The sequence below is a fragment of the Canis lupus genome, chromosome 22 (genome assembly GCF_003254725.2).
Source record: "Canis lupus dingo isolate Sandy chromosome 22, ASM325472v2, whole genome shotgun sequence".
In the NCBI taxonomy this organism is placed as follows: domain Eukaryota; kingdom Metazoa; phylum Chordata; class Mammalia; order Carnivora; family Canidae; genus Canis; species Canis lupus.
In genome coordinates this window covers 51,397,385-51,420,034 of record NC_064264.1, presented here as the reverse complement: position 1 = coordinate 51,420,034, position 22,650 = coordinate 51,397,385, and the positions used below count along the sequence as shown (strand labels likewise).

At 37.1% G+C, this 22,650-nt stretch overlaps 1 protein-coding gene across 1 annotated transcript in view; it reads right to left on the bottom strand.

The window, feature by feature from the left end:
- ITGBL1 (integrin subunit beta like 1) overlaps positions 1–22,650 on the bottom strand; it is a 212,719-nt gene that overhangs the window by 93,072 nt on the left and 96,997 nt on the right. Inside the window, exons 5-7 of the mRNA XM_025441198.3 lie at positions 20,726–20,866; positions 17,723–17,863; positions 7,246–7,392 (exon numbers count right to left, since the gene is read on the bottom strand). Of these exons, the coding sequence (XP_025296983.1) occupies positions 7,246–7,392; positions 17,723–17,863; positions 20,726–20,866 (429 nt within the window). The remainder of the gene's footprint in view (positions 1–7,245; positions 7,393–17,722; positions 17,864–20,725; positions 20,867–22,650) is intronic.

Genomic DNA, 22,650 nt, shown 5'->3' with positions numbered 1-22,650 from the left:
TCACTTGAAAGCTTCATGCATTTCCCACAGCAGCTAGCTTAAAATAAGATATTTAATTAGCCCACTGAGAATTTTAAAAATATAATCAAAATCACAATAGGTGATATGGTGCTTAATTTAAATGTTTAGAGATCTGCTCTTAACAAATTTTGGTGTCTACATTACTATATTGTTTGCTATGGGCACTATGTAGTACAGCATTATCTCTAGAACTTATTCGTCTTGTATAGCTATAACTTTGTACACATTGAACAAGTCCCCATTACCTTTTCCCATCCTCTGGCAACCACCAGTCTATTTCCTGTTTCTATAAATTTGACTATTTTAAACACCTCTCATGTTAAGTGTCCCTAACACACACACACACACACACACACACACACACACACACAAGGAAAGAGACACAAGGACATATTTGGAAGCATGGATATGCTCATAACCTTGATTGTGGTGATGGCATCATGGGTGTACACATATGTCCAAACTCACCAAATTGTATACATTAAATATGTGCAGTTTTTTGGTTTATCAGTTATACTTCAATAAAGCTGTAAAAATAATTCGTAAAAATATAGAAAGATCCTTGAGGCACCTGGGTGACTTAGTTAAGTGTGATTCTTGGTTTTGGCTCAAGTTATGATTCCACGTTCCTGAGATGGAGCCCCAGATTGTGCTCTGTGTTCAATGGGGAGCCTGCTTCTCTTTCTCTGCCTCTCCCCCTGCTCATGTGCTTGCTCTCTCATTCTCTTTCCCTAAAAGAAAATAAATAAATCTTCAAAAAAAAAAAAAAAAAAAGGAGTGAAGATCTTCTCCTCCCAAAGTTTTTAAAATACACTGGAGAACTTCCATTTTTTAAATGCTTTTTCTCTGTTTCAAATAAAAACATTTCCATGGTACATAAATAAGAAAAATAATGATTCAATTGTCAAAAATAAGAGTAAAAATCACATAGGTTAAAGAAAATACATGCATCATGGGAATCTTTTCTGATAAATAAAACAAGAAAATCTAAAGATGTGCAATGCCAGTAAAAGAGATAAATTGTGGTTTAACTTGAAAAATCTCCAGATGGTGGGAATTTGGCATGCTATTATTCTTTGAAAGTATGTTCCTAGCTGAGGGAATTGAACCAACTTGCTTAATTCATTAATTAAAATGTACTAATTGATAAAAATGAGGACATAGTTTCTATTTTCTAAAAGCTGCAATATTAAATAATTAGCCTCAATTTATCATTCTTCCTCCACTTCCCACCTTCCCTTGTGGGAGTGCATGCTTATGTGTGCTTAAGGACTAAAACATACGCAATATCTCTTAGAACAAGTCTGATAAAAGAAAACCAAAGGGCACAGAGGACAGGTAACAAAAGCATGTGAGATTGCAGACCAAACAAAAAATGACTTAGACACAAGGACAAATGATGATCAAAGAAGGCAAATACAGCGAACACAAGCCTCTGAATAATAATGCCTACAGATAAATCATTTGTTTGATGATTACAGAAGTCAATGAAAGGAGTTTGACAAATGGTAAGCTCATAACGCTAAAAGCAAAATGTATCAAGAAAAGCTGAGCACTGAAATTGTCACTATTGGTGGGTGAAAGGAACTCCTGTTATGTTCCTGGTAGGAGGGTATACCGGTACACTTTTTCTAGAGAATATGATTATTTTTGCACAAATTTTATTGAAAAGCTTTAACATATTTTATACATTCCACATCTAAGAAAGATTTGTATAAATTTTCTGCTGCAAGAATGTAAATGATAGCATTTAGAACTCGAATAAATTAAGAGATGATTTAGATGTCTAATAGAGGATGACTGATTAAATTTGCTACAATTATACTATGGAATACTATGCAGCAATATCAATGATTTAAAAATGTTTTTAACAAGGAAATCTAGTTATTACATTTTGCTTAACAAATTGGCATGTTAAAAGAATGAGTAAATGATCTAAAACAACAGCTCTGGAGTTGGATGACCTGAAAAAAATCTGTATAAAAGCTTTTACCTCTGGCATTTACTATGCAAGATGACTATTCAAATTTCCAATTTCTTTTTCTGGAAAAAGAAGAATGAGTATACTTGCTATCTCATTGTGTTTGGGGGATATTAAAAAAAAAGGGATAATACATTCAATGTTCTTAGCATTTTACCTGTTGAACAACTGCACATAAATGCTGTTGCTAGGGGATTCCTGGGTGGCTCAGTGGTTTGGCGCCTGCCTTTGGTCCAGGGTGTGATCCTGGAATCCCAGGATTGAGTCCTACATTGGGCTCCCGGCATGGAGCCTGCTTCTCCCTCTGCCTGTGTCTTTGCCTCTCTCTCTCTCTCTCTCTCTCTATCTCTATCATGAATAAATAAATAAAATCTTAAAAAAAATGCTGTTGCTAGACTAGCATAAATACATCACTTGTAAAATATATACATGTTTATTGATACTACTAAGATACGCATATAGTTATAAACCTCAACTGTTTTTTTCCTTCTCTCTTTGGGTTTAAGTATGGTTTTGTGTGTGTATGTGTGTTTGCTTTTTGGTTTGCTTTAACTGCATTCCCTAAATTTTTTACGTGGAGAAGAGTCTGAATCAGGGGTTCTGCTACAATAACAACTCTAATATCTCAGCTTCTTAAAAAACAAAATTTTATTTTTCACTAGTGTTACAGGTCCTTGGTGGGTCAGCAGAGGTTTCTCCAATCATCCTCATTCAGACACCCAGGCTAATGGATCAGCCACCATCTCATGTACTGCAAACCCCTATTTGGGGACAAGAAAGATGGCAAATCTCTCACTGCCTCTTAAGCTTCTGCTTCAAAGTGATGTACACCAATTTTGCTTCACATTTTTTTCCAAAGCCAGACACATACTCAGAAGGAGAAGCTCAATAAAAATAAAAATATATTCTTAAGCCAAAAAGAATTTAAAGCTAATGTGTAGCCTATCATAAGCCATTTCAAGTTTTGAGCAGAATGTTGATATGAGACTAGACAAAGTTGTCCCCTAGCCAATACCTGGAGGGCAGAAATTAGGATGAATAACTGTGTGTCCATATCGACTGATGAGTGTCACCTAATTAAGTAAAAGGATATTTATAGGCAATAAGGAATAGAAATCAAGGAGCCACAGGATTAATAAAGAGTTTAAGAGATTACCTAAATTATTCCCCTCTTTCAAGACATAATGATCACATTTAGTCATCACCAGCAGAAGCAAGTAATCTAATTTAATTTCCAGTGTACAAATGCCTTCATCTGGCCCCTGAGGTGGGCTGCACTGAGGAACTTCAATACATTCTACCAGGAGAATTTTTTTTCTTGGCCCCAGCTAGCGAACAGCTGAGGATCTACGACTTGAGAACCGATGGGCCTTGTAATTGCTTTCCTCACTCATGTAAGCACAGCTGCAGCTGTCATTCATAAATGGCAAAGCTAATCCTTTATAAGTTTTCATATTGGCCATTTGCTTTAAAACACCCAATGCCAATGAGTTTGCAGAGGTAGCTCAGTGAGAAAGGAAGGGTCTCTGGCCACTGGTCCGAGCACTGGAATATCTCTCATAAATCCTTGGTCTTCATTCTCAAAATTCTCACATTTTGTTATGGTTCCCTGGGATATCACTCCACTCATCAATACCTCCATTTCCCTGTGAGGAAACTGGAGAAGCTTATTATTTCTCTCTAAAGTATTTTAAAAAGCTTAAATGAATCATAAAATTATAAAAAGTCTTGTAACTCTATACATATATTCAACATCTTTTTAACAAAATAAACTTTAAATATGTGTTATTGTTTAAAAATGGTGACTAAAACATTAGAGCATCCCTGGAAAGATAAGAGACAAATATGTGTTTGTCAGAGTCAACAAAGACTAATATCCACAATAATTAAAATCCACCATAATTTTCTTACACTAACACCATATTTAAAAACTTAGGGACAAATGAAAAACAACTGGTAATATATAGTGATTTTCTATGTTTGAGAGATACCTTATATGCTTTTCTTATTTTTCCATCATATAATTTGTTATTTTTAAACAATGAATGAATGAATGAATAACAGTAGTCTGAAGGACACTAATTTTTAACCTTTGTTCCTTTAAAAGCATGACAGGCTTACTCAAGCCCTCTGCCGATATTTTATTAACGCAGGTAGAACAGTAGTTCTTGTTTGGGGTTGTTGGTGAAAAGGGCTCAAGTCAGAAATAAAATTTATGAAATTAAAATTTCCTTCTACCCAATTCCTACCCTTCTACTTATAATCAGTAGGGATACATAACAGAGTATGGGGAAATACCCATGGTACAAATAATCTTGGGGACTTTGTTTTCTACATAAAGAAAACTCTAAGTAGTCAAAAAGACAAATGACAACAAATGCTGTTATTTGGATGTAAGGAAACTGGAACCCTTATTATGAACTGCTGGTGGGAATGTAAGATGGTATCCCCACTTTAAAGGCAGTTCAAGGATGCCTGGGTGGCTCAGCGGTTGAGTGCCTGCCTTCGGCCCAGGGCGTGATCCTGGAGTCCTGGGATCAAGTCCCATATTGGGCTCCTGCATGGAGCCTGCTTCTCCCTCTGCCTATGTCTCTGCCTCTCTCTCTGAGTCTCTCATGAATGAATGAATAAAATCTTAAAAAAAAAAAAGGCAGTTCAGCTCTACTTCAAAAAGTTAAACAGACTTACATACGACTCAGCAATTCCACATATAACCCCAAGGGAAATTAAAACACATACCCACACAAAAGTTTATACATGAATGTTCATAGAACATTATTCATGATGGTCAAAAAGTAGAATGTCCAAATGTCCACTAACAGATGAATGGATAAATATATGTGGTATATCTATACAGATGAGTATTAGCTAGCTGTCATAAGGAATGAAGTACATGGATAAATCTTGACAACATATGCTAAGTGAAAAAAAAGCCAGAAACAAAAAGGTCACATATTTTATTATTTCATTTATATAAAATATCCAGATTAGGCAATCCACAGGGACAAGAAGTAGATCAGTGGTTTCTAGGGGTTGACAGGAGAGGGAAATGGGGAGTAATTGGTAAGGCGCACAGGATTTCTTTTAGTGGTGATGAAAATGTTCTGTGATGAGATAGTGGTGATGGTTGCATAATTCTATAAATATATTAAAAACCACTAAGTTGTATACTTTAAAAGAGTGAATTTTATGGTATCTGAATCATATCTCAATAAAAGATACATTTTTCAAAGAGAAAACTGCAACATAAATTTCTGATCTAACATTCAGGTAAAAGGAAGTCTTTCTCTTTTTCCTCTTTCATGAGCAAAATATGTAATAATTTCAATTACCAGTTCCTCCAAAGGCATATTTCATATTAACTTTGCCATTTCCATGTGGGAGGTAAAAATGCATTTCTTATTTTGATAAATCAAAAATAATGGAACCAGCTTTCCTCTAGATGAATTCTTCCTTCTCTTCCAATTTGTACTGATCTGGAAGCAAGAGCACACCCGAGGCTACATGCCTTCTAAAACAACATAGGCTTATTCAAAGCTATCTGTTTGCGCAATGCTTTTTCAAAAGCCAACAATCTCCCCAATGCAATGTTAATGAATTTCAGAAATGTCAGCAGACAATTAAATGGTCTCATTCAGGGCAGCCCAGGTGGCTCAACGGTTTAGCGCCACCTTCAGTCCAGGGCCTGATCCTGGAGACCTGGGACCAAGTCCCATGTCAGGCTCCCTGCATGGAGCCTGCTTCTCCCTCTGCCTGTGTCTCTGCCTCTGTGTGTGTGTGTGTGTGTGTGTGTGTCATGAATAAATTTTTTTAAAAAAGGTCTCATTCAGAAAGTTTTTTTTAAAAGATTTTATTATTTATTCATGAGAGACACAGAGAGAGGCAGAGACACAGGCAGAGGGAGAAGCAGGCTCCCTGTGGGGAGCCTGATGTGGGACTTGATCCCAGGACTCTAGGATCACGACCTGAGCCAAAGGCAGATAATCAACCACTGAGCCACTCAGGAGCCCCTCATTCAGAAAGTTTTAAGCAAGTATCTAATTTTTTTCTTTACAAAGTATACTCTTAATCTCATTTATCTATTTCACTCATCCCTCCACCACCTGCCCTTTGGCAACCACCAGTTTGTCCTCAGTAAGAGTCTGTTTTATTCTTTGTCTCTCTTTTTTTGTCATTTGTTTTTGTTTCTTAAATTCCACAGATAAGTAAAATCACATGGTATTTGTCTTTCTCTGTCTGATTTATTTAGCACTATACCCTCTAGATGCATCCATGTTGTTGCAAATGGCAAGATCTCATTCTTTTTTATGGCTGAGTAATATTCCATTGTGTACATATGCCACATCTTCTTTATTCATTCATCTACTGATGAATGCTAAGGTTGCTTTCGTATCTTGGCTATTACAAATAATGCTGCAATAAAGATAGGCATGCTTACATCTTTTCAAATTAATGTTTTCATATTCTTTGAGTAAATACCTACTAGTGGAATTACTGGATCATATGATAATTCCATTTTTAATTTTTTAATTGCATTTCTGTTTTCTACAGTGGTGATACCAATCTGCATTCTCATCAATAGTACACAAAGTTTCCTTGCCTACATTTGTTATTTCTTGTCTTTTTTTATTCTGTTATGCTAGGTGTAAAACACTGTGGTTTTGATTTGTATTTCCCTGATGATGAGTGATGTCGAGCATCTTTTCATATGTCTGTTGGCCATTTGTTTATCTTCTTTGAAAAAAATGTCTATTCAGATACTCCACCCATTTTTTAACCTAACTATTTGCTTGTGGGGTTGTTTTTTTGGCATTGAGACATACAAGTTCTTTATATATTTTGAATACTAACCCCCTCTAGATATATCATTTGCAAATATCTTCTCCCATTCAGTAGGTTACCTTTTTGTTTCATTTGTTTTCTTCAAATGTTTCATTGTTCAGTTTTTTAAATGTAGCATTGAAATGACCTGAACTAAACTGAAACTCAACTGACCTCAAAGATAAACTGATGGTGTAAGAGAGATAGTGTGTGTGTGCATGCATGTGACAGAGAGGAAGAAAGAGATTATATTTCTCCGTGTACTTTCAGTAATGGAAACTGGATATACTATTAATTCTGAAAAGACTAATCTTTCCTTATTGAGGGATCTCAACTATCTGTTAAATAAGATATATGTAAGCTGAATGTATTTGATTCATAGGATCAGGAGGTGGTGACAAATCCTGAGAACCTTCACTTACCCCTTCCAGAGCAAGGCAGATCAGAGCTTCCTTGGCACTTCCTGATACTCTCCTCTGCTGACAGTGGGCAGGAACGTGGGTGCTCACACTTTTTCCCATACCAGCCTACTTTGCAGTCACATCTTCCACAGTTACACTGTCCATGACCTTCACAATGAGAGTGTAAAAAATATGAAAAAATAGACAATGAAGTCAGAATTAGTTTTCATTTCAACAGTGAATATCACAAATGAGCCAGGATCTTAATTAACACCATATTAAATACTAAAGCAAAGGCACATTTTTCTCAAGTTCTTAAATATTTGATTTACATTGATTGATCATGAGGGGTAAAGAAAATCAACTACTCTCAATAAGATAAACGGGTTCATAGGGCTATAAACGAATCCATCAAAATCCAGGTGTATGTGATTGTATTGGTCTGCCAGGGCCTAAGTGGAGTATTTGATGGATTTAGTAATTAATTCATGTGGAGAAGAGACAGGAAATTGAAAACAATTTGCTGCTGAAACATGTGTTATCTTGTGGAGAACCCCATAATTTTTATTACCTTTTTTTTTCTACACACTACATGCTCAGCCTAGAGACTCTTAGCCTAAAACCAATAACCTCTCTGGAGTTCACATTCCCTATGGATAATGTAGTATACACAAAAGAGGTCAGGAAAGATATTAAATTTCTTTACACATGGTCAGAGAGCCTGTAATGAATTGCGATGAGTAGTGGTATGGTACAGTAAAAAATGGCCTATGTATTCAATCAAATAAGTGAGTCCAAATCCTGATCCTGCTATCTACAGAATAGAGCTGGTCAAATGTCAACCTCTCTGAGGTTTAGTTTCTTCATTTTTAAATAAGATAATACATAATCTATCCACATGTATCAGGAAGTACATAATATATCTTAAACTGCTATATAAAAGCGAGCTATTGTTATTTTTGAGTCCACATGTGTAAACAAGTAGGAAAAGAAAGAAAAGCGAGAAAGAAAAAGCATGAGCTTTTATTAATTCCTAATCAATATTCAGATACTCATTATCACAGATGCAGAACACTGTGGATTTCTAAAATTGCTGAAAAATGCATGATTTTTAAAAATTATAAGTAGGCTCCATGCCAAACATGACACCCAATGCAGGCCCAAACTGACAACCCTGAGGGTCAAGACATGAGCTGAGATCAAAAGTTGGATACTCAACTGACTGAGCCTCCCAGGCATCCCAAAAATGCACGAAAATTTGTAAAGGAAGTAGAATTATATTTTCTTTTTTTTTAGAATTATATTTTCTTTAAGTAAAATGAATATGATGCTAATGGATGAAAATCTATACTATCTTGTCTTTGGCACCTGATATTAATAGAAATCATACAATATGGAAACTGTTCTTCAGTGAGGACTAGCCTGTTTTATCAAGAGTCCATAAGGTTTGTGGGAAGATATTTATCTTTTGAGTTGGAAGAATTGGACAATCTACATATAGGAAACTTTTCACCATCTATTAACCTGGTTCTTCTTGGAATAGATCATAAAATCATAGGTCAAAGTGGAATGAGATATTAGGGATCAGTGAGTCCAAATTTTTCATTTAATGCTATACTCAATTCAACATACATTTATTGATCACTTATTATGTAACAGGGTCTAAACAATAAATCCCTATCACCATTAATACTCTGCCTTTGGGCTCACCATTTTAAAGGAAAAGAAAATTGTGACGGTTAATAAATACATATGATACGTCAATGTGATCATTTAAATCTTTAAATATAAGAGTTTCCCTTCTAATAGTTTAATTTATTGGCAATTATGTTTCAGACATTGTTGGACTTTGTGGTTTTTTTGTTGTTTTCCCAGAAGTTCCTACTCTTCTTACCCGTCCTCATGAAATTTAGAACAAAATTTCCAGAGTTAATTGCAAATGGGTAGGTAAATAACAATTCTAAAACAGATTTTAACATTTCAAGTATGATTAATTCTGCTGTTTATAGAAGCCAATGGCTTTGAAATTCTTGGAGACAAGAGGTCTCATTCCTAGGACAGATCTGCTACAAGGATATTGGACAAAGTACAGAACATGCTGCCATTTTTGAGAGACTAGTTGACACTTTAACAATAACAGTGAAAACAGTTATATTGAAAGGGGGAAAGAAAGCTTCACTTTGAAAAGTTTAAAATAGCTGTGAATGTTAGACGAAAATATTCAGTAAGCAAAGATGCCAGGCAGTCCCCAACTACCCAGAACACCGCCACCACACACACACACCCAGCTGCAGTCCCGGTCCCTAGGCGCCAAATGAAGCAAGAGCCTGTGTAAAGGGAGAGCTGTGATTGAGGGCAGAACGTTCCCAAGTTCTGTGGCTGGAATATAGGCTTCAGAGCAGCAATTAGTTTCTATCTCAGGTTCACTCACATGTCAACATTTAAAACAAAGCTGGTGGTAGAATGAAATGAATTCATGAAGACGGTTAGCAGTTACAAATAAGAGATTTTTAGAGTTAAGATCTGGTCCAATTAATAACAAAAGAAGTCAGATGAACTGGGGATGCATTGACATATTTTGAAAAAAAAAAAGTGTAGCTGCTCTAGGCCTAGAAGAAGAAATCTCTGAAAGTCTTTCACCAGGATGCTCCAAATTCACTTTCTATTTTCTATTGCACTGTTTTCCTCGCTTGGTTTTTAATCTCAATGTTTTCCTCCATAAAGTTATGCCTTATTTTTATCTCTTCACTATTTCTGTGTTCTGATACAATCATGAGGGGGGAAAGTAGCCTATGCAGTCCTATATCTCTATTTCCTGTGCATTCGTGCAGCCTCATGAACATTCTCAAAAAATGAGTCTTATACATTTGTGTATCACCCCCATGCATTGCCAGCCCCAAGCACAGCTGGGAAGAACACACACAATGTGCACTTTTGCCACATGTGTGATGAGCCCTAAGCTCATGTGCCTTCCACCTCAGCCTTAGCCTTCACCCCATCAAAGTCTCCATAACCCCACTGTAGTTCATTGCTTACACACTGGAATAAATTGATGTGACAGTGTCATTATGATTGGCTGTAGAATGAAAGATTTTGCCTCTAAATAGGAAAATATCACAGTGGGAGCATATTATCTGGTTCAGAATGGCCACCGCTCCTCTTCAAATCACCTACTCAGGAGTCTCCTCTATACTATGGCATCTGAAGTCTACATCAATTGAACAAATTTGGGCTGAGGAAAGAAGGGTTATTAAAATATGAATGACCTAAGTCGACCATTCATAATCAATGAAATTCCTAAGAGTCAATGAATTCATGGCAACCATTCTAAATGGTGATAGCAGGGATATAGAATGTTTCTTAAGGGTTTAATTATTTTGGGAAAATAGAAATATCTAAATCAAATGTCCCAATGAGGATCACAGAGAAGCAAATGTGGAAGTAATAAAGTAAGGTTTAAATCTAGTCTAATAGGATGAAAAATTATATTGACAGTAGTTTTGCTGATCTAAATGTTTATTAGAGATGGGCTTAAAGCATAAACATAACTTTTATGGTAACAAAGATTATATTCTATATCTTTTATAACTCAAAATCACATGCTGTTCAAGTATATTTCAGAACATCATGGATCTCACTTTAAATGAAACTGTACTTTTTCTATAAAATCCTTTATGATATTGCATCAGTCGAGTTAGGAAATCACTTAAAAATGCATGGTATTGATATCAGATTCTGAAGCTGGTATTGAACCTTTCAGAGAAGACAAGAAATCATAAAATGAAATTTTAATTTCTCCCCTGGAGTTACTAGTTCCTCAATTTCAGTATGAAAGTTATGCCAAAGAGAGAGAGAAGGGATCATTTTATAGGGATAAAATGAAGATGATGAAAATGCTCGGTTTTGATATATAAAAAAGAGTTTATAAATGATATCTGTTTAGCATGAAAATCCTTTTGACTGCCATAATATATGTGCCATATATAGCAAGCTTTCTCTAGATAAATAGTGAAAGACATATCAAAGAAGAAATTAGGAGATCTCTGCCTTCAGTCTAAAGTCACTGTCAACCTTTCTGGCCCTCATTTCATTTTATCTTTAAGATGACATAATTAGAAGAAGTGAATTTTATTACCACACTGAAATTTCATACTTCCGTGCTAGCTTGTCAAATAGTAGATAGATAGATATAGATAGATAGATAGATGATAGATGATAGATAGATAGATAGATAGATAGATTTGGCCTCCAGGAATTCATTTTATTGCTTCTAACAAGTGTTACTTTATTTATCTTTTTAATTTTTTTTACAAGTGTTACTTTAAAATCTGTAGGCAGAGGATCAACAAATACAGAATATTTTTTAACCCTGCTATGAAACATGTAAAGAACACACATTAGAGAATGGCTTTCAGAAGTCCTATGACCTGAATTAAACACACACACACACACACACACACACACACACACACACACAGAGCAATGGAAGAACAACATGGTGTCCACTGTAATGGGATCACAGCCCAATCCATACACATGTGCAGGCAGTTGGTATGATTGCCATGCTGGACATGTAGGAGATGGTGTTGACACCAAAACTTATTTATTTTTTTAATCATTGTGCTCTTTTGAGTGAAGTCATCTCAGAAATATCAGTCCAGGACAAATGTAGTGGCATCCATTCCAGACAAACATTCTCCTGCTGTAGAAGATATTTCTTTCTTTTAAAATGATCAAAACCACTCATGAACTGGAATCTGACTTTTGCAATTAGCTTCTTACAAAGGAGTATGAAGACCACTGATAGGAAAAGTTTGGGGGGAATAAATTAGTTCTAACTAGTACTTGTTATTTAAAAAAACAAGTCCATTTAATGTATTTGATTTTCTTTCAAGGCAATGCAAACTGAATATACTTAATCATGTCTTTCAGTTTTTTTCCATAATGCTTTGGTAATCCACAATGATAAATTTCCCCACACAATAGAGTTCTATCAAATGATTCCATTTTCCAAATAAAAGGAAAGCTAAGCCAGGACTAACCTTCTATTTTCATCATTTTGATAGGCAGGCAAAATTGAAAAATTGAGTTTAAGGTCACACTGTGGCGTATTTTAGCAATTACAGTATTTGGGGAAATAGACCAGAGTGTAAGCAGTCATTGGGAATAAAAGTTATTTCAGAATCAGGAGGTAAACTCAGTGGAGCAGCTCACAGAACTGCAGTAACACAGAGAACAGTTGGTACACTTCAGGATGGCTGGTCATGCCCTGGTCATTTTAGTTACACTCCAATAGTTAATGTCTCTGAGGTGTCGTGTATGTGTGTGTATCTGAGTGTACACATGAATTATATCTGTATACAAATTAATTGATACTTACATACACACACATACTATATGAATGATAACAACAAATAGGAGTGAAAGAAAAAATAAATAAAACATTTAAGAACAGAGAGCAGGTTTTAAAATACTTGTCTTCTCTGAATTTACAATGTAGTAGGCACAAAATGTTTACATTTCAACGCATTATTGAATAGATAAATTAATTCGGTAGGAATGAATGAATACAATAAGACTGTCAATTAAAAGAGCAACTTCAACCTACCCACCGGGAGATTTCCCTGGGACTCAAATAAGACAAACACCCTGAGGATGGCAAGAATAGGAGCTAAAAATAAAGCTGCATTTTATCTGAGCCTTCTCATATCCCAGCCTTGCATAAATCACTAGAGAATACTGCCATAGTTGGGTTACCTCTGTCTCCCAACACAGAGGCGCTAACATCCCCAAGAGTCAGCTGCTGGCATCCTTACTATGGTGCAACTCAGATGGGCAATTAGGAAAATTGTGAAAACCGATAATTCACTAAAAGAAAGTGTAGAATTTGACAGATTTACTGAGAATGAAAAAATGCTGGAGATGGGTAATGGGTGCCTGCCCCAGATCATAACATCATTCAGAGAAGCTCGGGCTTATAAGAATTTTGAGCATCCAGAAGACAGTTCTTCCTTACCAAAGTAAAGTAAAATTGAAGAAGTTTGTTTGTATCACTTGGAGATTCAATTACATGAGTACTTAGGTGCTGTATGTGTTTCCAGACGACACTTAATGCCCACGTGAACTATGTCAAGTTACTTCATTTTTCTGAACCTGAAGTTTCTTCCCCTATTAAAATGCAGGTAATAATGTCTCCCCCCGAGTTAGGGTGAACATAAGTTGGAATGAGGTGTGTGAAATGGACTAAAAGAGTGGAGTCTCTGTTAAAATGAGTTTCTTCTTCCCTAAATTCCTCCTTTTAAGTGTGGGAGGCAGGCTTGGGAACATTGGCCATACACCACTCACTGCCACAAAGGGATAAGATCGCAATTACAGACTGGATGTCTTGTTGTCTGAACCACAGCCTCTTGCCCCATCCCTTCTCCCCACAGCCATGGGTCCACCCCCACAGCATGGAGACCACATGTAAAGAGTTAAACTATTCTTTCTTTCCTAAGCAACTCCTACAATAAACCTGACCAACCACAGCCATAACTGCCCAACTGCTTCACTTTCCCTGAAATCTTCTAGGATAGGGATGGACAGAAAATATGAGAAATTGGAAAATAGGGCAGAAGGAAGAGATGAAATGGAGAATTTCAGATTCCAAAGAGGCCTCCTGATGACCTTCACCTGCCCAACCTATAATGGTAACTCTGAGCCTAAATGACATGCAGTAGGAATTGTGAGCTTATGAAATAACTGAAGTGTCAACTGAATCTTCATTGCCCATCTTCACCCATGACCTCTCTCTCTCACAGTGAGACAGTATAGCACACAAGACCCAGAGTGGTCACTATTTTGTAGCTATTCTGAATTTTTCAACCCCACACCAAAACCAAGAATTTATCAAGGAAGAACATACCCTATGTAAAAATGAATTAATTAATTAACTAATTAATTAAAAAACAGAAAAAAAAGTTATATCAGAAAGTCACAAACTTTTAATTTTTATATATAGCCTGATTATCTCCTTTCATTTCCCACTTAAAATTGTATGAATTCATGTTTTACCTCACAAACAACTTTAAAATGGCATTATTAAATGACATTTCCTGAACTCTGTTAGAGTTTCAATTACTTACTCTAAGGCTCTAACTTCTCATGTTCAACTCTGACCCTTCACACTCACATATTCAGTAGGTTGAAAAAAATATATCAACTTTGTTTTGCCATTGGTTCTTTAGGCCCAGTGTGTCTAGAAATGAATTGGACAACTTCTTTCTATATTCCCCATTTCAGTAAATGGCACACATTTACCCAAACAACCAGACTGAAGACCTGTGAGTGTACCACTTCGCTGCCTAAAACCATCATTAGCGCCCCATTGCCCTTAGAATAGAGTCCGGTTCTGCAACAAGGTAAAAAGACCTCCAGTTGTTTCTCGCCAGTTCTACCTTTTGTCACTTGTGCATTCTGGTGATAACTAAACTGATTCTAGTCCCCTGCACAGGTCACATACTTCACTTCTATTCTCTTTGCCTAGGACATGTTTCTCATCTCTTTGTATCTGCAAGCCTACCTTCTAGGTTGGGTAGGGGTAGACTATGTACATGGTGTTTGAAAACATCAGCAATGCATTAGCCATATGTTGCCTCTGTGAAGAACCTCATCACCTAAGTAAAATGTCAAAGAAGCCCACACCTAACATTCCTTACAGAGTCTATTCAGTTTGTTTGTTGCCTCTCTAGCCCCATATGATGTAAACTCCATGAGAGGAAGGATTTGATCTGTTGTGTTCACTGCTATTTCCCCAGCATCATGGCCAGATGAGCAACCAATGAGACTATGCAACTCTCCCATACCACAGTATATGAAAATTTCATGTTCATGTGGCAGTACTGTCACTGTTGTTTTGTTTTGGTTTTGGGGTGGTTTTTTGTTTGTTTTTTTGTGTTTTGTTTTGCTAAACTGAATTTTCTTTTTTTAAAAAAAGATTTTATTTATTTATGAGAGACACAGAGAGAGAGAGAGAGAGAGAGAGAGGCAGAGACACAGGCAGAGGGAGAAGCAGGCTCCATGCAGGGAGCCGGATGTGGGACTCGATCCTGGGTCTCCAGGATCAGGCACTGGGCTGAAGGTGGCGCTAAACCACTGAGCCACCGAGGCTGCCCACTAAACTGAATTTTCTGAGGGTAGAACCTGTAAGTTTCTGTATTTAGTTTAGTTTTTTTTTTTTTTAAGATTTTATTTATTCATGACAGAGAAAGAGGCGCAGAGACATAGGCAGAGGAAGAGGTAGGCTCTTCGCGGGGAGCCTGATGTGGGACTCGATCCCGGGGCCCCAGAATCGCACCCTGAGCCAAAGACAGACGCTCAACCACTAAGCCACCCAGGCATCCCTATGAATTTTTGTATCTTTTTTTTTTTTTTTTTTTTTTTTTTTTTTTTTTTTTTTTAGGTTTTTTAAAAATTTATTTTTTAAAAGTTAATATGTGCATAAAAGGAAACTGAAAAACACAAGAAGCAAAGAACAAAGTCATCCATAATCACAAGCAGTTTGCAGTTTGACTTCTAGGTCCCGTGTGTGTATCTATCTACACAAGTAGAATTTTTGTATCTTTATACCCTAATATCTTATATAGTGCCTCTAGCACAGTTAGCTCTTGATAAATATTTGTCATATTAAATTGAAGTTTAAACAAACATTTTTTTCAGTAAAGAAAGAACCTTTACATTTCTTGAGATTCATAGACCTTCTTAACATTTTCATTCTGTCTCTTAGCTGTGAGACCTTCAGCAGGTTATGGAGCTTTCCTGAACCTCAGTACCCCTGTTTGTAAAACAAGCAGGAATATATTCCCTACCTCATAGACTTCTACAAAAAGTAAATGCCACAATCTGGAAAGTGCTTATCACAGTGTCTGGCATAGAGAGCTACTCAAGATTTGCTGGCTGTCACATTTCCACTGAGTAGATAATGGTGTTAATAAAGAACGCTCATATATAATGAATAACAGAAAAATGTGAAAAGGGCCTTCCCTCAAGAGAATGGTGTTCACAAAACATTTAGGAAATTCTCCTGAGCATGAGGGATAATCAGAAGAGGGAAGCCCTTCTGCTGTGGGAAGTTCTAGCAGCAGGCTCTCCTCAGCAGGGCCAGAGAAGCTTCTGCAGCTGCATAATCATGATTAAATAGGGCAGCTCTTTCATCTCCCTTTGTCGGGAAACCTGCAGGAGACAGTGGAGTTTCCTATCTACTTGCACACCAATTAAGCAGTCAGGTTCAAAAAGATGTATATGTATATGTTTCTAATTCCTGGATTGTCAAATATAACCGTACTGAAAATTTGTAACTCCATTTTTTGCTCACTGACACTTTTTCAGGTCAATTTGACTATCTTCTTTTTCTCTTTGTGCCTTGAGAATTTCTGGCAAGGTGTGCTTTTCCTTTGCTCTTAAAATTGCAAGCTCCCTAAAGTCAAAGATCATGTTTCCCTCCTGCACTGCTGGAACCAGTAGCCCAGACACTGTCCAGACTCTGGCAAACAGGGTACCCTGGTATCTGCTCTATAAATGTTTATGAGATAAAATTTTTGAATCCACTTATTGGTATTTTTTTTTCAAATTTTTATTTATTTATTCAGAGAGATACAGAGAGAGAGAGAGAGAGAGAGAGAGAGAGAGGCAGAGAGACACAGGCAGAGGGAGAAGCAGGCTCCCTGTGTGAAGCCCAGTGTGAGACTTGATCTCAGGGTCCTGGGATCACACCCTGAGCCAAAGGCAAGTGCTCAACCACTGAGCCACCCAGGCGTCCCCACTTATTGGTATTTAATCCTACACTAATCTGCAGAATAACTTGAGTATATAAATTATGTCAAGGAATTCATGCATGAAAATATCCACAAGAACTGTATTATATGAAGTTCTGTAATATATGAGCACAGCTGTTCGGATGGTCCCCATCATGGACACTGTCATCCAGTCTGCTGGGTTTGTATGCTCAGAGATGAGCAACAGATACCTGGAGGAGGTGGTTCTCTTTGGTGAGGAGTTAGACTAGTTTTAAGAAAGTCCTTTCATCTCTCATCTTCACCCAATGTGTAACTTCTCTGAAGGTTTTCCAAGGTACTCACAGGAGCTCTGTGACAATCAAATGCTTTCCAATGCACATATTCAGTTCATTCATTCATCTGTTCATGTTTTGTTTTTGTTTTGTTTTGTTTTGCGTGAGAGAGAGAGAGAGAGAACATGAGCAGGGGATTAGGGGCAGAGAGAGAGAGAAACAGAATCCCAAGCAAGGTCCACGCCCAGCACAGGGTCTGACACTGGACTTGATCTCACTACCCCGAGATTACTACCTGAGTCAAGAATCATACGCTTAACAGATTGAGTCACCCAGGCCACTCCACAGACTCAGTTCTCTTACAGTTTCTGTGAGAATCAGAATGAAGTTTGAAAATAGGGAAACAAATTTTTTCCTTTTTACTTAAAAACAAGAATGAGGAGAACAACGTACCTGAACAGAAGTCATCGGAGTATCTGTCATAGACAGCCCTACAGTCCCTCTCGTCACATTCACAGGTGTCCCCGTGGATATCTCCCCAGTCTCCAGTTGGGTCAACATCGTGGCAAGAACACTCACCACACACACAAGTCCCTGGATGGGAAAAAAAAAATTGTATATGGTTTTAGTGAAGAAAAATCATGGAAGAAAGCATCTGACATATTGCTTTTTAAAATCTTTGTTTACTGTATATTTAGGAAATACATATATTAGAGAAAAAATTCTATCAAGGAAAAATACCATCTAAAGTGGACAGTAGATATTTTTTAATAAACAAAAGTCTGTATCTCTGTCTATAATTGTGTGGGATGTGTCTTTAGCACAGTACTGATTTCTCTCTAAAATAATATTAAAACAGAATAGATAAAGAAGATGTGGTCTATGTATACAATGGAATATTACTCAGCCATTAGAAATGACAAATACCCACCATTTGCTTCAATGTGGATGGAACTGGAGGGTATTATGCTGAGTGAAGTAAGTCAATCAGAGAAGGACAAACATTATATGGTCTCATTCATTTGAATGAGAAAGGGAATAGAAAGGGAAGGGAGAAGAAATGTGTGGGAAATATCAGAAAGGGAGACAGAACATAAAGACTCCTAACTCTGGGAAACAAACTAGGGGTGGTGGAAGGGGAGGAGGGCGGGGGGTGGGAGTGAATGGGTGACAGGCACTGACGGGGGCCCTTGACGGGATGAGCACTGGGTGTTATTCTGTATGTTGGCAAATTGAACACCAATAAAAAATAAATTTATTATTTAAAAAAATAAAATAAATAAAATAAAATAAATAAAAAATAAAATAAAATAAAATAATATCAAAACAATGAACATGAGTTAGAATCCTTGTCCTCAAGAAACTTGCTATCTATTCAACAAAAAGAAAGCAATGAAAGGCTGTAGGGTCAGGTACAAAAATGTAAAGTGTTGTTATACCTGGATGTTTAAAATGTATTTTAAAACACCCTTATCTGTATTTTAAACATTGAATACATGTGGCTCTCATATAGAATAATTGATGCAGGAGCAGGGATGAGGATGGGTATATGCTAAAGTGAGTCCAGAATAAAACCATGGCACTGCAAGACATATATCCCACCCCTGATTAGCTGTGTCTATAACAGGTGTTTTGGCCTTGGAGATATGCTAACAAAGATGAGGTAGGTTTGTGCAGGGATTGGGGCCTCTTTCCTGCCCAGGAAGCAATGATGGGGAAGAGTATTAAGGGAGACATGGCCAGTACCTTTTGAGAAAAAAGGACTCCTGGCAGTACTACCCCCAGCTCATCTCCAGGAACCCCTGAGTCTCACTACTACCCAGCCTTATTTGGGCAGGCTGCTTCTTGTTTGGCTGTTGGCAGATCTCCACATTGGACAGTTCATGGGAAAGGGGAGGTAGGAGGCAAAACTGCAGAGAGGGGGCACGTAGTGTGTGTTTCTGAAGGACACCAGTCTCAGAGCCCACCTGCTGCAGAACCTGGCCCTGCACCACGGCCCTGTGTATGCCATGGTCCAACCTTTTCCACTTTTCTCCTCTCTCTTTTGCAACACCTATATGGTTACTCCCCATGGGAACACAGCACAAGCTGCAGGCGCTGACATCCTCATGGTGACTACTCACCCTATTATATTAAGATAAAGGCCTCAGGCACAATATATCCTTATATAGTAAAAGAAAACATAACACGAATTGGTATGATGTATAGTCAGACCAATTCTGCATACATTAAAAAGACTTTTCTTTATGATTTTTTGTCTCTTTATTATTTTTGCTCCAAAGTCAGGCCTTTTGCTTTCCTTTCCCTATGTGCGGAAATATGCCCCTTTTTACTTCTGTATCAATATTTTAATGCCAATTTGTAAAAATATAAAATCTGGGCAGCCCTGGTGGCCCAGCGATTTAGTGCCGCCTTCAGCCCAGGGCCTGATCCTGGAGACCCTGGATCGAGTCCCACATCAGGATCCCTGCATGGAGCCTGCTTCTCCCTCTGCCTGTGTCTCTGCCTCTCTCTCTCTCTCTCTCTCTCTGCCTCTCATGAATAAATAAATAACATCTTTTTTTTTTCTAAAGATAAAATTGGTTATGTGTTAAGGTTCTCCATGTAGGTGTTACCTATTCAAAAGCACCATTCATTTACAGAAATGAAAAAAATATATAGTTTTCCAACTTCCTAGATTTTTATAATTTTATAGAAGGAAAAATGGTCACTTATTTATGTCATCAGGTTGGCAAAGAACAGTCTCACACAGCCCTCTTTTATTTACCAGAACAGCTAATAAGGGGAAAAAAGATAAGTATTTTCAAGGACTTTTTAAAAAGTGTTTACAACTGATTTGATTTGATATCAACAATTAACTCACTTTACATTACATTTTGGTAACACTAATATATTCTTAACATTCATGTCAGAGGTCAGCCTAAATTTTTGATGGCTACCTGACATGTGGTTTCTGTATCTGTTCAATATCATTTTTATTACTGTAAATAAAAGTAAAGCAACTCCAGATCAATTCTGAATAACAACCAAGCCTTCGATTTACTCATAATTAAGATAAGAGAGTTTCTTGAATACTCTCTAGATAATTAGATGCTCATGCTGGAAATGGTTCTGTTAGTCAAGAGATGTTTAAAAAAAGTATCTACAAGAATCGCCTTTTAGCTGCCCCATGCTATTTCTGGATGGCCGCCGAAGAAATTACAGTCCCTACATTAACTATTTGGTCAGTGGAGCTTAAAGAACTATACAGTAACTTTTTTATATTTCTGCTTTGTTACTCAAGAAAAAATTAAAAAAAGAAGATTATTGGTGTGGCAAATGGGGACTCACATCAAAGTCAAACACCATGAAAGATGATTTCCTCCCACCCCAAAGGAAATCCAGAGAAAAGAGGTGTTAACAATTAAGAGCTTTGTTCCCTCCCCCAATCCGTAGTAATGTGATTGAATGACACACCTCTATTACTGCAGATTTTGCCATCTGGAGACGTGCATCTTCGCTTGCTCTCCCAGGGGGTGATATCACACTGGAATTCACATTTATCTCCATGCCAACCAGACCCGCAGTAACAGTTTCCACAGTAACACTTTCCATGGCCTTTACCCAAAATGAATTTTATAGAGTGAGGAAAAAAATGCAACTTTTAAAAGCAAAATTAACTTTCTACCTCTTGGTGATCATTTTTGCCTTTTGAAATACAATGTACCTGCTCTATGGTCTTTGCTTAAAATAATGAAGTTACACATTTGCCCCTAAAACATCATATTTGCACATATACCTACATAATTACACACACAAAGCAAGCCAAAGTGTCCTCTAACTTGTCCTCACCAAATAACTCATTAAAATGAAAGAAATTTCAAGAAAGGACATGAAAGACTGTGAAAGCTTGTCTACTACCTTCTGATCTCAAAAGTACGCATCAAAGTCAAACGTATGTAAGTATTCATTCTAAGGGCATTTCTGGAACTGGTCATCCAAGTATTTCATTTGAAATCAACCACTGAAAAGCCAGTGATAGACATTTACTTGGATGCCCATTATTAATGACTGAACCATTTCTGAAACTGGAGGAAATATTTCATCTTTCCATTCAACCGTTTCCCACATGCTGTTGTGTTCTGCCACGTGGAAAAGAGTTTTTCGGCTAAATCAGTGTTTATTACTCCTTTAAGCCAATAAAATACCATTGACCCTTGACCTCACAATTAAATTCCTCTCCTATTTGTCAATGGGACAGAAATGATAGGTAAGGACGTCCCATCATTTTGTGTTCTGATGTCACCACACTCCCTTTGGCTCCTGCCTCCTATTAAAATTTACCCTGTTCATTTGTACCTACTTCCAAGCAACCCCTAATGAACTGTCATATCCTCACTTACTACATCCATACCTAGCAATCCTACAAGTTCCCAGAAAGTGCAATTCTATTAACCTCAAGTCACTTCTTAGGTCCTCCCTTTCTGTAGTTATGCCACCCATCCATGAACGTGTGTTTGTTCTTGTAAAGATGAGGGTCATGCTGAATTTTGCTGAGTCTATTCTTTTTGTGTCATAGAAATGTATGTTTTATCAGAGTCTACAGCTAAAGTTTTTGTTCTTCCCTCTCTCTTCTCCTGCAGCCATAATCGCAGAGGGCCCATGGGAAACTGATCGTCAGGCCATCTTTCTTTCTAAACATTAAGGCATTTCTGGCTCATTGCAGGAGTATCAGTAGGGCCTTTGGAATCACACAAGAAGGGGGAAATAAGATAGAAGATTCTGGTCTCTTTTGCTAGTCTCATCCATGAGATGAGGAAATGCAAACATACATCAGAGAGATAAAGGGAGAGAATGAGAGAGAGAGAGAGAGAGAGAGAGAGCTAGAATGCAATATAAGAAGAGGCAGGGACCTAAACACAGGATGCCAAGTTCTCTATCTAAATGAACTGTAATTTGAATTTCTATGGAAAACTTCCTATTAACCTAAAAGTCAATGATCATCTATACAACAAATTTTCATTTTAATTCGTTCACTTAGGCAAATGTAAGGACCATCAATGATTTCACCAGTGATAAAATATAAAAGCTATACATGTTATTTATGAACTCAAAAATATCTCTCATGTACCCACACAAAATATCACATCCCAGTGCTATCTCCTCAGGAACTTACACTGGAAAATAGTAAGACAACTGCGTACTAAAAGCTTTTCTAGAAGTCTGGTTTTTTTAAAGATTTGATAAACTTCTTAAACTAGAATTTATTTCCCTGTAATTTTAGGAAATTTATGTAAGGTGCTACATACATAAGGATTACCACAACATTAAATAATCCCAAATCTACATTCTTTGCATCCAATTTCCTTGTATATTTATAAAATTCAGAATTGAAATAGGGT